Raw genomic sequence first — 15,431 nt, 5'->3', positions numbered from 1 at the left:
TAATTTGTTAGCTGAAAGATCAAAACATGAATGCTGCGTTTTTGATAATCACAAAGTTAGCAAAAAAAACGGCAAAAATTTATTTCCAGACTACTCTCAATGGAAGAAAAAAGAAGACTAGCTCCCTTTGTAGGTTACAAAGATTGTGTTAGTTGTTTCTATGTTTGTACTTCTGGCAGATTTAATCAAATTGACTAAAGAAGCCTATGTTGTGCAATTTTTGAAGAAAAAGGCTAAGTTTTGAGATATTTAGCCAAAACTTTGGACAAAAAAATCAAATTGGTCAACAAAACTTTTTTTCTTGAAAAATAATTTCAACAGTATTATTATTGACAATTTTTAAATATTTTAGCAAAATTGACGAAATTTTTGGCAAAAATTCCGGAAAAGTGAATAAAATAAACGCAAATTGGTCTAATATTCACAAAAATTTAAAGCACTATAACTCGTAAAATAAACGCAAATGGGTCTACTATTCACAAAAATTTAAAACACTATAACTCGCTGAGCAAAAAAAACCCAGTAGAGTATATAGTTCCCCCCGTCGGAACAAAAATATGAAACCAGCGAACATAAAATTGTTTCTGTCCTTAAATAAGTATAGAGATACGAAGTATCCCAGTAAGCAGAGCTTGTTTGGGCGGCTGTAAGAAAAAATTAAATTACTTTTCGATGGTTGAGGAAGAATACCAATGAAATCTACGCTCGAAAAAATATTAACATGTTTTTAAAGTCAATATTTTAAAGCCGCAAACCTCAACATGAGGTATGTGCAAGCCAACATAACCATTTTCCAACATTAACAGCTAAACAGAAAAAAACTCAATTTTGATAACAAACATAGAAAAAAATTGTTTTGACAACTCCGGTCTATTTACTTAAAAATCAACTCAAAGAACCAATGGGAACTGTCATTGACCAGGAAACTTCGTGCGACTAAAATGAGAAAGTAAAACACGAGAGTTGAAGACAAATGTAAAAAGTTCAATTAAATTCTTCGAGAAAGTCGAGTTGAAGCAGTTAAAACCAAAATCTACGCTTTTAAAGACTTTCATAAGTTCAATTAACGCCAATAATGAAATATGTTAACTGTCAATAATGTGATAACGTGAAAAACCTGAAAATCGTTAAAATGGACCAATGCCTAAAAATAAAAATGTGAAATATAGTACTATCAGAGCCAGAAAACCATAACTTAACGCGTAAAACGCAAAATGAATTTAATTTCAACAGAACAAAAGAGAAGAAGAGGCATTCTTTCGTTGCTGACACCAGGCTGAAAATTGAACACATTAAGACAAAAATTAATGGCAAAGTTTTAATAAGCCATTGTTTATATAAAAATAAAAGATTTTTAAGTCAAAACGAACATAATCTTTCGAGTAAAGAAACTAGACACATCAAATTGGGAAGGTTTAGGAAGCCAATTGGACCTATCGACAGTGAGCTTTGAATTGAATTGTTCTGTTCTTTAATTAACTTTAAAAAAATGAAAAAGACTGACTGAGTACGATCCGAAATTTTTTCGGACTATTCTTTTGGACCGAAACCAGCATTGCTTTCGACTTTTTTAAACTATTTTTTGGACCAAAACCAACCCTGCTTTTGCTGTTTGTCCATTATAAACACTCAATTGTTTTGAGTGTTATATATCAAGATAATTTGTTAGCTGAAAGATCAAAAAATTAATGCTGCGTTTTTGATAATCACAAAGTTAGCAAAAAACTGCAAAAATTTACTTCCAGACTACTCTCAATGGAAGAAAAAAGAGGACTATCTCCTTTGTAGGTTACAAAGATTGTGTTAGTTGTTTCTATGTTTGTACTTCCGACAGATTTAATCAAATTGACTAAAGAAGCCTATTTTGTGCAATTTTTGAAGAAAAAAGCTTAGTTTTGAGACATTTAGCCAAAACTTTGGACAAAAAATGAAAATGGTCAACAATACTTTTTTTTCTTGAAAAATAAATTCAACAGTATTATTGTTGACAATTTTTAAATATTTTAGCAAAATTGACGAAATTTTTGGCAAAAATTCCGGAAAAGTGAACAAAATAAACGCAAATTGGTCTAATATTCACAAAAATTTAAAGCACTATAACTCGTAAAATAAACGCAAATTGGTCTAATACTCACAAAAATTTAAAGCACTATAACTTTTATGCAAAAAAAACCCAGTAGAGTATATAGCTCCCCCCCCCCCCCCCCCCCCCCCGTCGGAACAAAAATATGAAACCAGCGAACATAAAGTTATTTATGTCCTTAAATAAGTGTAGAGATACGAAGTATCCGAGTAAGCAGAGCTTGTTTGGGCTGCTGTAAGAAAAAATTAAAGTACTTTTCGAATGGTTGAGGAAGAATACCAGTGAAATCTACGCTCGAAAAAATATTAACATGTTTTTAAAGTCAATATTTTAAAGCCACAAACCTCAACATGAGGTATCTGCAAGCCAACATAACCATTTTCCAACATTAACAGCTAAACAGAAAAAAACTCAAATTTGATAACAAACATAGAAAAAATTGTTTTGACAACTCCGGTCTATTTACTTAAAAATCAACTCTGTTTAATATAGAAACACAGAACATGTCCTTTGAAAGTTATCACAAAACATATTTGAACCTGTATTCAAAACAATTTTCCGACAACTTTCAAAACTGACATTTAAACGGTAATAAAAGCAAAGATCTATTTTCTGAGATGTTTTTTGATATCACCCAAGCTTGGACGTTATCACCAATCTCTACATAATGACATTACGACAGGAAAAAAGGAAATGACCGTTTTGAAAGTTTTCTAGGTATAAGTTCTTTGTATCTGTATAAATCTTTTCAAAAACAATAAGTTATCGAAAAGTTATATGACAAAAACTTTAGTCGAAGCCAAAGAGAATCTCAATTGAACAAAAATTGCAGAAAATTTACAAAAATGTTCTATAAAATTTGAAGTTTTTGCGCGAGGTCTGTATGAACAATGACTTTCACAATTTCAAAAATTCGATTAAAGGCAACATTTTGATCTAAAAAACCTTTCCACATTGGATTCGTGCGATTCCAAAATTTCAGCATCTTCTGTCCCACTATGTGACCTTTTCCTATCGCACCTGTTATTCCCCTTCCGAAACTTGCAGTGACAAAAAACAGAGGACGAGTCCTGAACTACAATCGCAAGAATTTTCAGAGAGCGGAACCAAAAACTAGGCGTTGAAATGGCTAAAAACTGATTTGTGCAAATCTGTTGTTTAAAAAAACGATGAAAACAAAAACATACAGATAAACAGAATTCAATATGCCGTAAGTGAACCAAAAACCACAATTACTGGCTACTGTTTCTATCTGAGTTGTATGTTAATAACAGAGTGGGGAAAAGGTACTTTAAGATAGCTTCACTGAGATTAAGTTACATTTTTGACATCGAAAGCAATACACACGGTTGTCATTGCCTTTTCGAAGTTTTTCAACAACTAAACTACATTGATATACCAGCTCGGCCTTAATATCCGCTAATCCGCTGATTTTTCAATAAGAAAACAGTTGCTAGATTGTCAATTGAAGAAAAGAATTTGCCACTATTTCACCACTTGTGATTATAAACTGATATTGGTTACGAACGAAAGGCATACACTTGTCGCCTAATCAGTTAAACATTTGTGTGCGCCAAAAAATTTTCGATCCAATAGAACAGTTTTTGATACCTTATTACAATTGTTATTGTTTTCAAAGATTGTCACCAACGTGGTTTTTTGTAACTCAGCTTTGTAACTCCTGAATGGTAAAAATTAGCTATTATTTGATCGCATATTCTTTATTTAAAATAAATAATACAACAAAATCTCCACACAATTAAGTACTTTCATAATTTTTGTGGTCAACGTATTTTTAACAAAAACCTGAAAAATCAAATAACAAGGTAGCGACCAATGGGCTACCATATTTACCCTTACTTTTTTCACAATTTTTAAGCAACCTTTGCTCCAATTTCTGAATTTCAGTTTTTATATCAGTATAAAGCTTTATGTTGCTACAAGTAAATTTTGTAATTTTTACGCTTTTGGGACGGTTACGCGGAAGACAGCCGACGTTATAAAGAGCCAACGTTAGAACGCGCCGGAAATACTCGCTTTTCATTTCTCAAATACTCGGTTATGACTGGCTGAGAATTTGGTAGTCCCATTTTAGAAGGCAGTTAATCATGCGAGAGAAACTTCTGAAATTTTTCAGCTATTGGGTTTTCTTTCATTCTTGTAAAATTGTCATGCAATTATTTATTGTGAGAAAGAGATACCTAAAGAAGGGTAACAGTGATAGCGTGCATAACAGTAACGGTGAGATTGGTTAATAGAAAAAAAGATCTTGTCATTGTTGGCTATTCTTGAACAAAAACACAAGAACAGGCATCGTGGACAAATGTGAGGGATATTTCCGAGTGGAGGCGAATCTGAACTAGTTTGGCTTACAGTCGCTCTTCTCTGCGCACGCCTACAACTCTAATTACAACATTTGGTCGCAGAAAACAGTGAGATTTTCGAGTAAATTTTTCGACAAAATGTGTTATTTGCAACGTAATGAAAAATCGGGGAAATTTTCGATCCAATAGAACAGTTTTTGATACCTTATTACAATTGTTATTGTTTTCAAAGATTGTCACCAACGTGGTTTTTTAAACTCAGCTTTGTAACTCCTGAATGGTAAAATTAGCTATTCTTTGATCGCATATTCTTTATTTAAAATAAATAATACAACAAAATCTCCACACATTTAAGTACTTTCATAATTTTTGTGGTCAACGTATTTTTAACAAAAACCTGAAAAATCAAATAACAAGGTAGCGACCAATGGGCTACCATATTTACCCTTACTTTTTTTACAATTTTTAAGCAACCTTTGCTCCAATTTCTGAATTTTAGTTTTTATATCAGTATAAAGCTTTATGTTGCTACAAGTAAATTTTGTAATTTTTACGCTTTTGGGACGGTTACGCGGAAGACAGCCGACGTTATAAAGAGCCAACGTTAGAACGGGCCGGAAATACACGCTTTTCATTTCTCAAATACTCGGTTATGACTGGCTGAGAATTTGGTAGTCCCATTTTAGAAGGCAATTAATCATGCGAGAGAAACTTCTGAAATTTTTCAGCTATTGGGTTTTCTTTCATTCTTGTAAAATTGTCATGCAATTATTTATTGTGAGAAAGAGATACCTAAAGAAGGGTAACAGTGATAGCGTGCATTGGTGAGATTGGTGAGATTGGTTAATAGAAAAAAAGATCTTGTCATTGTTGGCTATTCTTGAACAAAAACACAAGAACAGGCATCGTGGACAAATTTGAGGGATATTTCCGATTGGAGGCGAGTCTGAACTAGTTTGGCTTACAGTCGCTCTTCTCTGCGCACGCCTACAACTCTAATTACAACATTTGGTCGCAGAAAACAGTGAGATTTTCGAGTAAATTTTTCGACAAAATGTGTTATTTGCAACGTAATGAAAAATCGGGGAAATTTTCGATCCAATAGAACAGTTTTTGATACCTTATTACAATTGTTATTGTTTTCAAAGATTGTCACCAACGTGGTTTTTTAAACTCAGCTTTGTAACTCCTGAATGGTAAAATTAGCTATTCTTTGATCGCATATTCTTTATTTAAAATAAATAATACAACAAAATCTCCACACATTTAAGTACTTTCATAATTTTTGTGGTCAACGTATTTTTAACAAAAACCTGAAAAATCAAAACACAAGGTAGCGACCAATGGGCTACCATATTTACCTTTACTTTTTTTACAATTTTTAAGCAACCTTTGCTCCAATTTCTGAAGTTTAGTTTTTATATCAGTATAAAGCTTTATGTTGCTACAAGTAAATTTTGTAATTTTTACGCTTTTGGGACGGTTACGCGGAAGACAGCCGACGTTATAAAGAGCCAACGTTAGAACGCGCCGGAAATACTCGCTTTTCATTTCTCAAATACTCGGTTATGACTGGCTGAGAATTTGGTAGTCCCATTTTAGAAGGCAATTAATCATGCGAGAGAAACTTCTGAAATTTTTCAGCTATTGGGTTTTCTTTCATTCTTGTAAAATTGTCATGCAATTATTTATTGTGAGAAAGAGATACCTAAAGAAGGGTAACAGTGATAGCGTGCATAACAGTAACGGTGAGATTGGTTAATAGAAAAAAAGATCTTGTCATTGTTGGCTATTCTTGAACAAAAACACAAGAACAGGCATCGTGGACAAATGTGAGGGATATTTCCGATTTGAAGCGAATCTGAACTAATTTGGCTTACAGTCGCTCTTCTCTGCGCACGCCTACAACTCTAATCGCAACATTTGGTCGCAGGAAACAGTGAGATTTTCGAGTAAATTTTTCGACAAAATGTGTTATTTGCAACGTAATGAAAAATCGGGGAAATTTTCGATCCAATAGAACAGTTTTTGATACCTTATTACAATTGTTATTGTTTTCAAAGATTGTCACCAACGTGGTTTTTTAAACTCAGCTTTGTAACTCCTGAATGGTAAAATTAGCTATTCTTTGATCGCATATTCTTTATTTAAAATAAATAATACAACAAAATCTCCACACATTTAAGTACTTTCATAATTTTTGTGGTCAACGTATTTTTAACAAAAACCTGAAAAATCAAATAACAAGGTAGCGACCAATGGGCTACCATATTTACCCTTACTTTTTTTACAATTTTTAAGCAACCTTTGCTCCAATTTCTGAATTTTAGTTTTTATATCAGTATAAAGCTTTATGTTGCTACAAGTAAATTTTGTAATTTTTACGCTTTTGGGACGGTTACGCGGAAGACAGCCGACGTTATAAAGAGCCAACGTTAGAACGGGCCGGAAATACTCGCTTTTCATTTCTCAAATACTCGGTTATGACTGGCTGAGAATTTGGTAGTCCCATTTTAGAAGGCAATTAATCATGCGAGAGAAACTTCTGAAATTTTTCAGCTATTGGGTTTTCTTTCATTCTTGTAAAATTGTCATGCAATTATTTATTGTGAGAAAGAGATACCTAAAGAAGGGTAACAGTGATAGCGTGCATAACAGTAACGGTGAGATTGGTTAATAGAAAAAAAGATCTTGTCATTGTTGGCTATTCTTGAACAAAAACACAAGAACAGGCATCGTGGACAAATGTGAGGGATATTTCCGATTTGAAGCGAATCTGAACTAGTTTGGCTTACAGTCGCTCTTCTCTGCGCACGCCTACAACTCTAATCGCAACATTTGGTCGCAGGAAACAGTGAGATTTTCGAGTAAATTTTTCGACAAAATGTGTTATTTGCAACGTAATGAAAAATCGGGAAAATTTTTCGAAGTTAAAAAATGTCAGAAGAGACCCAAATCAATGTATGGATCATGATATACGTGGCCCACCAACTTTTAGAAATCTTTTTGTATTAAAAAAGCTAGACTAAATGAACCAAGAAAAGTTCGTAATTTTCTCAAGCATTTTTTGCTTACAGCGACAGGATCAACAGCGGAGATGAGTGCCGAGAAGAGAAGACACTGAGGGAAGTCGAAGAGAGCCTGGGGTCCAAAGACACCGGCGTCATTGAAGAGAAACAGAACCGGGGCTAAAACACTCCAGCAAAATCAAGGAAAGGAATACCCAAATGCACACATCCATATTGTGACACAAAGGAACAAATTTTTGCAGAAAGGGTTCCCAAAATAGGAGAAAACGTCTATCAAGGCTAAATTTATAATCATTGCAAAGAAGACTACCGTATATCTTTTTACTACCTGTAACATAGACACTCTAATTTCAATTTTAATGATGTCTTCATTGAAAATATGCGCTTACAGTTCAGTTTCTTAAAGTTAAATTGTTGAAACTATTCTGTTCCGTAGTTTAATCACTTCTGCTCTCTATTTCTAACAGAACAGAAAACGTCCCAATGCTTAAAAATGTTGGTTTTCACCTTAGCCCCCCAAGAAATTACAGCCCCCATTATGGTATAATCACCACGATTAGGGAAGGGGCTATTGGTTATATGACCACTAATGTTCGGGGGGGGGGGGGGGGGGGGCTATAATGGGGAAGAACCAGAAAATTTTTATCTCACCTATGGTGAAAGTGTTGAGGACTGTTCCCTAAAACAATAGAAAAACAAATTTGTTGAAATTATTTCGAGCCTACAATTATCCCAAAAGAGAGTGAACTAACTATACATGCGAATACGAGGATAGTGCCAATGTTCTCCCACACTGCTCTGTCGTGCAGGCAGAAGGCTGCTTCCAACATGATACTAAAATAAAAAACCTCAATGATTCAAAAAAGCTGGATTCGCAAATGTTCTGACGTTCTGAATAAACAATAAACCCTCTGAATAAACAATAAACCCTAAGTTCTGAAGATCGCAACAAGTTTGGTTTGATCCTTTGAAGTTTGTCTTGTGCCCGTGAACAAGACGTTTGTCTTCATAACGATGTGTGAACAAAGTTATGCCTGTTTTGGAACTGATAATGACTCGTAGAGCCTATAGCGCAGTAAGAGGTAAGCCTTTTCAATTGAAAGTTATGACTAATTTTGGTGTAACAATATAACTATGGGTTGTCATATTTGATCATTGGTGAAATAAAAACATTTTCAAAGAAGTGCGTTTCGGAGAAAAATCTCAACTATAAAGCCTTAGATTTTCGGTAAATGTCTTCGAGAAGTTCTTGTTCATTGTGCAATGAAGAACATAAAAAGTACAATAGTTCATTTGGTTGTCGTCATTTATCACTGCATTGATTAGAGAGGGGGGGGGGTGCGATAGGGGCCCGTGACCTAAAATATTTTATTGTGTTCAAGCATTACATTACGCTGCGAATGGTACGTTTTATTTTTTTTCAGGCTTTTCAGGCCTTTGGCGGACAAGAGTGACAATTTCTTGTCACATATTTTCGCTCTACGTAACATTTTCCCGCGAAAAAGCTGTACGTTAGCAACCATGGAAAAAAATGAAAAAAAACATAGCAGGACAAGTCCTGAAGTACAATTCAAAGAATTTTCATTGACTAAACAAAAAATAATACCTAGAATAAAATCAATGTCAAAATGCCATATGTGAATAAAAAACCACTAGCAAGAAATGAAAATTTGGTTAAAACAAAAAATAGGCCTAAAATGAACTATGAATGGATTGCAAAAACTATTGAGAAAAAAATCCGATCCAAAACATCGAAAAAACAGTAAAAATCAAAGTGAAATTGCGCATATGAGCAAAAAATCACTAGCGAGAAAGAGAAATTTTGTTCAACCACCGTTTTCTAACTCTACTTTGAAATTAGAGCAAAACAATTTCACGCCGCAAAACTACTCGCTTTTTCGCTCCACTTCCTGTTTCGGCGTGACCAAAATCACTACTCCATATTGACTTCAGAAATCATGAAAATGTGTGAACAGATCTTAAAATAAAACAGAGCCGGAAACGACTTGACGGAAGAAATTGCTCATTTTTACGACTAAACAACAACAACAACAACCACAACAACAACAACTATTGTGAACCCTTAACCTCCACAAATGCCATACAAAATTTGAGGAAGAAGAGAAACGGCATTCAAAAACCAAGAACAAATTGAAAAAAAAAACTAAAAAAACTTAATGACTTCTTTAAAATTACAAGGAACGTAAAGTCGAATAATTTTCGTGTGCAATTAGAGCAATGAAAAGCTCGCAAAACAATGGACAAGTCATAATAGGCTAAGAAACTCGTCTAGGATTTAAAAAAAAAGAAAAACTGCTAAAAAATAAGAAAAAAGATTTATAATTTCATTTTTTCTGTCAATTGATTTATACCACGAAAACTTTAGCCGACTGGTATCTGAATAATCTTTAAGTTACAAGCTTCTAATCAAATCCCATCTAAAGCATTAAAAAACGGGCAAAAAATCATTAAATTTCGTCTAAAAATCAGCAAAGGTGACCAAAAACCTTCAAATTAACATTAATCTCAAATTAACTACTTGAAATCTTAAAACCTATCAAAACAAGCTTAACATTAATTCAATATCATAATCATACCTCATAACCATCAAAAATTGCAGAAAAACGGCTTTGAAAAGCAGCACGTGAACAAAAAAAATTTTGCTCGCTTCGAGAAAATTTTTTCACACATCAATTTCTCGCTCTCTCAGAAACAGCGGTATGAATAAAAACCACTATATTTTCGCTCCACTCTTCACGTTTGTTCAGCACCGAAATGACTCCAAATTCTTTCACGCGTTTAGTTTCCCGCTTCTAAAAAAACTCCAATAAAATTCATTAACATAGCCGGAAGAATTCCGGAAACGACTCGAAGGAGAAAACTGCCCATACTTTTGACTAAACAATTACAACAACTGTTGTGAACCCTGAACCTCCATAAATGCCATAAAAAATTTAAGGAAGAATAGAAACGGCATTCCAAAACAAATTGAACAAAAAATCTAGAAAATATTTGAGTTTTTTTTTAATAGTTCCAGAAAACAAAACCGAATAAATTTTTTTTGCAATTAGAGCTATGAAAAGCTCTCAAATTAATAGGCGGGTCCTAATACGCTTAAAAAACTCGTCTAAGATTAAAAAAATGAAAAGCTGCAAAAAAATAAGAAAAAAAGGGTTAAAAATTTTTCAAGTTTTCTGTCAATTTTCCTAACAAAAAAAGGATTTTTACAAAGAAAACCTTAGTGAATTGGTATTTAAATTTTTCTTAATGAAAAAACTTCTGTTCAAATCCCACTTAAAGCATTTAAACAAAAAAACAGGCAAAAAATTATTAATTTTTGTCTAAAAATCAGCAAAACTGATCAAAAAACTCCAAATTAGCATTAAACTCAAATTAACTACTTGCAACCTTCAATTCCTATCAAAACAAGCTCAAAAATAATACCAAAATCACTCCAATTTTTTCACGCGTTTCATTTCCCGCTTCAAAAATTACTCCAATAAAATTGATTAAAAAAAGGACTTCTCCAATACTCCTTCCTCTTCGAGTCGTTACAAAAAAAAAGACAGCGCCCCAATAGAATTCAAATTCTTTGAATTGTAAAAAGCAGCAACTTAATTGCTCGTTTTTTCAGATGCGTAACCATTGTCCGCAAGTTTGAGCAATTTATTTCTTCACAAAAATGACCGATTAGCCTCAAACATTCTCATTCGATTTTTTAGTTATTAGTTGAGACCCAATTCAATCCCAAGACCTGATTAGACGCCAATGATGTTTTCCGTTCAATAGTTTACCCTTCAATAGTGTGATGACAGTATAGCAATCAGAATAGTATGACGGATAATCTGATGACAGTATAGTCTGGTATTCTATAGTCTGATTCAACAGTATCATAATGGCAGTTGGTATAATCAGCATCTTTGTCATTTTAGTTAATTTAACACATGAATATTTTGTCAGGATAATTTCTCCTGACTCCAAATACTTCATTTAAACGTATGCTCTCTATTTCGAAGGATGTTGCTTACGGTGGTAATAAATAGAGGAAAAATGTCCTGGGTTCGAACACGAAATCATTCTGGGCTCCAGTCCAGTGAACAAGCAGACTCAAGAACACACCCACCACTATCAGTAGACTAAACACACAGAACAATACGGTTGATCACAATACATTACCGCCCAGTAAAAAATAGTACACTTGTTAATGATAATCATTGGCTTTTTCTTTACCACTGATTTATCGCGTTCAGGTTCATTGTTCTGACTCACTTTAATTGGGTGAGAGTCAAATGGGTTTTTTTTTCAGTCAATTTTGGCCGATCGATATAATCATCGTAGAAAGTTGTGAGTGGTATCATTACAAAGCCCGTCCAGCGCAGAATATGGAACGAGCAAGATTTCTTAGAATTTTGTTTTTTTTACAAGGGGCTATCAAGATTTTAAGTTTTGTGAACATTCGGCTGAATTACGTTGCCTTCGTTCAAAATTTTCGTAGTTTTTGTCCAATTTTTGTCAATCTTGCTAAAACATGTTAAAATTGTTAACGGTACTGTTGTTGGTTTTATCTTTTAAGATGGATGAGTGTTGCTGAATTGTTTAATGCGAGTTTTCTTACTGGAATTTATGCTAAATTTTTCAAAATTTAGTTTTTTCGTCAAAAAATTGGATCAAACACGCTTTTTTAGCCCACTTCCTTTAAATTTGCTGGAGATAGACACCTAAAAGCTGCAGACATAATCTTTGTAAGCTCAAAAAGAGAGCTAGTTGTACTCTCTCTGGCTGTAATAGAGTTCTGGAACTATAAATTTGTCAGATTTTCGCAAAATTAAAATCTGTGATTATATGAAATACATTATATATTTTTGAATTGCTGAAAAATTTTAATAAAGATTTGGTCTATTTGGCAACCATTTGAACCATTAAACTTTTTCGCAGAGGTGCAGTAATATCAGGGTTGATCTTGATCTTACCATGAATCCTTACAACAAAATTTTTTAAATATTTTTGCTAAGGCAACTGTTATTGCCATAATTACGCAATGATTCACAAAGCAAAAACTCTCCTGAAAACTGAAATTTTTCTTTCAATCTGCTCAAAAAACTGAAAAAGCAGGCTTGAAACATTATTGTCTTTTTGCTGCACCTACTGCTTTAGAAACTAAAACCACCACTAATATTTGATTTCTGATTGACTTAAAAATTCATGATGAATGAACATTTCCGAGAACATGGCCAAATGACTTTATGTAGGAAATTTTCTACTAAAAACTGGAAGGCTTTTTATTATGTTCCGACCACCTTTACTGTGAGGGGTAATACATGTTCAACTGTTTTTTTCAGCCCAAAGAGGACTATTGGGGAAGTTTTGTTTTTGAATCAATTTTATTGGCGTGAATTAAGTTTCCATTTCAAAGCAGGAGATGAAGCAGGAGAAAATTTTGGAAAGGTTTGGAGCGAAAACAGTGTTTTTCGTCCAATTCATTGTTTGAGAGTGGGAACCTGAGGTGCGAAAACAATTGTATAAGCATGCGGAATGGTCTGTTCATGTGCGCATTTTCAAAATAGTTTTTTTAGAGGTTCGATTATAATATTGTAATAAATATTGGGTTGTTTCGATAGTGGTTCGAAGGTTTCTGGTAATTAGTTTTAAGCTAATCTGATGATTTTTCAGCTTTTTTCAGGTAATTTTTAGCTAAAATTTACCGAATTTTTGCCTATTGGTTTGTTCAACTGTCGTAAGTAGGACTTTAACAGACGCCTTTTACTTAAGGAGGTCTTAGATAACATTGATTACATGTAACGGAACCAAGTTCCTCTGTACTTTTTGGTCCCCTTTTTCCTGATTGATGTTGATTTTATTCAAGAAGTCAGAAGTGATTGACATTCACTTCCAATATTATTAATAGTAAGGGATTTCCCTTTTTTGACCATCCCGTGTGTCCACGACGCGAATTGTAATTTATATATAGAGCTAGATTTGCTACGATTAGTGCGACTCTCAGAAACAAAAATATTGTTGAAAAGTTGTCTTGGTATGCAGGACTTAGGCCGAAGAGCTTAAACAGTAGATTTTTTGTAACGAATAACTTTGTTGCGAAATATGACCGAAACTCGAAAAAGCTTTAGATGTTTAATTATAAATTTTTCATCCACTTTTCCGGTTTATCGTTAACCATAGAGGAGTTTCCTTGCCTAATACTACTTGCCAAATGTTTTGAGAGTCTCTTGAACTCTTTATTTACCAAAAAGTTCAAATGCTGTGGCTTTGTAATCTCGTAATTAAAAAACATAACAATTTTTTTTCCAGTTTTACGGTTTTTAAGATCCTTATTTTGCATTAGCGGTTTATGTATGAACTATGGTTTTGAAGCTGTTTTTTGTTTTTTCGATTCTTTTCCTGAATGCTTCCAGCAGAATTAAATTTTCAATCGGTCAATTTTGGTCGACCGATATATCGTGAGTGGTATGAGTGATCAAGAGGTGTGAATTGTATGAGAGAAAACCCATCCAGCAAATACTCTGTGTAATAAAATTTTTCAAAATTTGTTTTTCGTAGGATTTATAGAGACTTACGATTTTGTGAACGTCAGACTGATTTCCAACTTTTTGTTCACATTTTCCGAAGTTGAGATTGTTCTGTTGAAAATTTTCTAGTTGATGCTTGATTTTTAAAATTTTTAACAATAATGCAATTGGTCTAACTTTAATAGATGAGGAAGTTTTTTGAGAACAAATCTGCAATTATTGCCGAGAATTGTGGTGGAACTTCTGGTTTCTACAAGAGCAATCTGAAACTAAAAAAATTGCATTTCGATAAATTTCATTCAATATTTATTCAAGACACACTTCTCTTTTTCAAACATCAATTTCTTCACATTTTTATAGTTCGCTCACGAAAATCGATTTTGAAAATAAGATTTATTAACACATATGCATCACTCGCAAAGCCAACTATTTTTTTAAATCTTGTTGTGCATTTCTACAATCAAAACTTATGCAGATTTTATTGTTGCGCTATATTCACTATTTTTAAAAAAATTGTTTTCATTTACAGTCGAAAATGATTTAATTTGACTACCCAAAAGTGACAGCTCTTTTTTAGGTGCAAATTTTGATCAATGAAATTTTTTTGATTTCAGAGGAAAAATTATAGATTTAAAACTTCGACATAATGTTCTCATAAACATTTATTGAATTGTTGTGTTTTGACTGTACTTACTGTTTTTCTGAATTTTGGCAGATTTCATATTACTCTCGTCAAACTTATAGCTTACTAGCGGTCACATTCGGTTACATCTTCTTCTTGGAGAAAAAGTTTACTATTTTTAAAGCAATTTTAGGTTTTAACTAATGGGGTTTCGTCTTTCACACTACTACTACTCTTCGCTTTCAAACAATTAATTCTATTTTTTAAACGTTTACCAGTTAATCCAGGTTATTTTTTAATTGGGTTCCCATATTATTACAATTCTTACAAGACCCATTGACGTTGAGGGAAAGAGCGATTGAGCATATTATTTAGCATATATTGAACATTATTAAGAGTATTCAGTGAAACGTTTACTGTTTAGCGTCTTATTTTGTAACAATAGGTTAACCCCTTCAGAGGTTCAAGTTGATAGCTGGTAGTTTTAGTGACAGAAACTAAATGTTTTTGAACTTTGCCCCTTTTTGTTCTTATTTGTCAAGTTTTAGCACAATCTAAATAAAGACTAGTGTCCCGTTCACTTTCATTTATTCCTTTTTGATTTCAATTATTAACTGATGTCTTTTTTGGCGTTGACACACTGTTTGGCATAAAAATGTTAATATTTTTTGCGGGTTTTATATGTCTAGTTTTTTCTACGTTTTCTTCCACAAAATCCAGTTAAAAAGAGGTCGCATTGATGTTCAGTTGAAACCCAAGTGAACTTATATTTTTTTTCACTTAGCAGCTTATGTTTTAAATTGCTTCAACACAGTGCTCTCCTAAAAATCTGTTTGTGGAAGTTTGGGT

General features: G+C 33.2%; 2 protein-coding genes across 2 annotated transcripts in view; one reads left to right on the top strand and one right to left on the bottom strand.

The window, feature by feature from the left end:
- Positions 1-15,431, top strand: part of LOC142341457 (exosome complex component RRP46-like) — a 360,653-nt gene that overhangs the window by 176,030 nt on the left and 169,192 nt on the right. The gene's annotated exons all lie outside the window — the stretch shown is intronic.
- The window catches only part of LOC142341454 (Na(+)/H(+) exchanger beta-like), a 108,614-nt gene that overhangs the window by 88,088 nt on the left and 5,095 nt on the right, over positions 1-15,431 (bottom strand). The window contains exons 3-6 of the mRNA XM_075392408.1: positions 11,465-11,572; positions 8,189-8,270; positions 8,088-8,115; positions 7,483-7,595 (exon numbers count right to left, since the gene is read on the bottom strand). Coding sequence (XP_075248523.1) covers positions 7,483-7,595; positions 8,088-8,115; positions 8,189-8,270; positions 11,465-11,572 — 331 coding nt within the window. The remainder of the gene's footprint in view (positions 1-7,482; positions 7,596-8,087; positions 8,116-8,188; positions 8,271-11,464; positions 11,573-15,431) is intronic.

The sequence above is a fragment of the Convolutriloba macropyga genome, chromosome 6 (assembly GCF_964194025.1).
Source record: "Convolutriloba macropyga chromosome 6, txConMacr16.3, whole genome shotgun sequence".
Classification (NCBI taxonomy): domain Eukaryota; kingdom Metazoa; phylum Xenacoelomorpha; order Acoela; family Convolutidae; genus Convolutriloba; species Convolutriloba macropyga.
The sequence above is the reverse complement of the archived record's forward strand: the minus strand, read 5'-3'. Positions and strand labels throughout refer to the sequence as shown.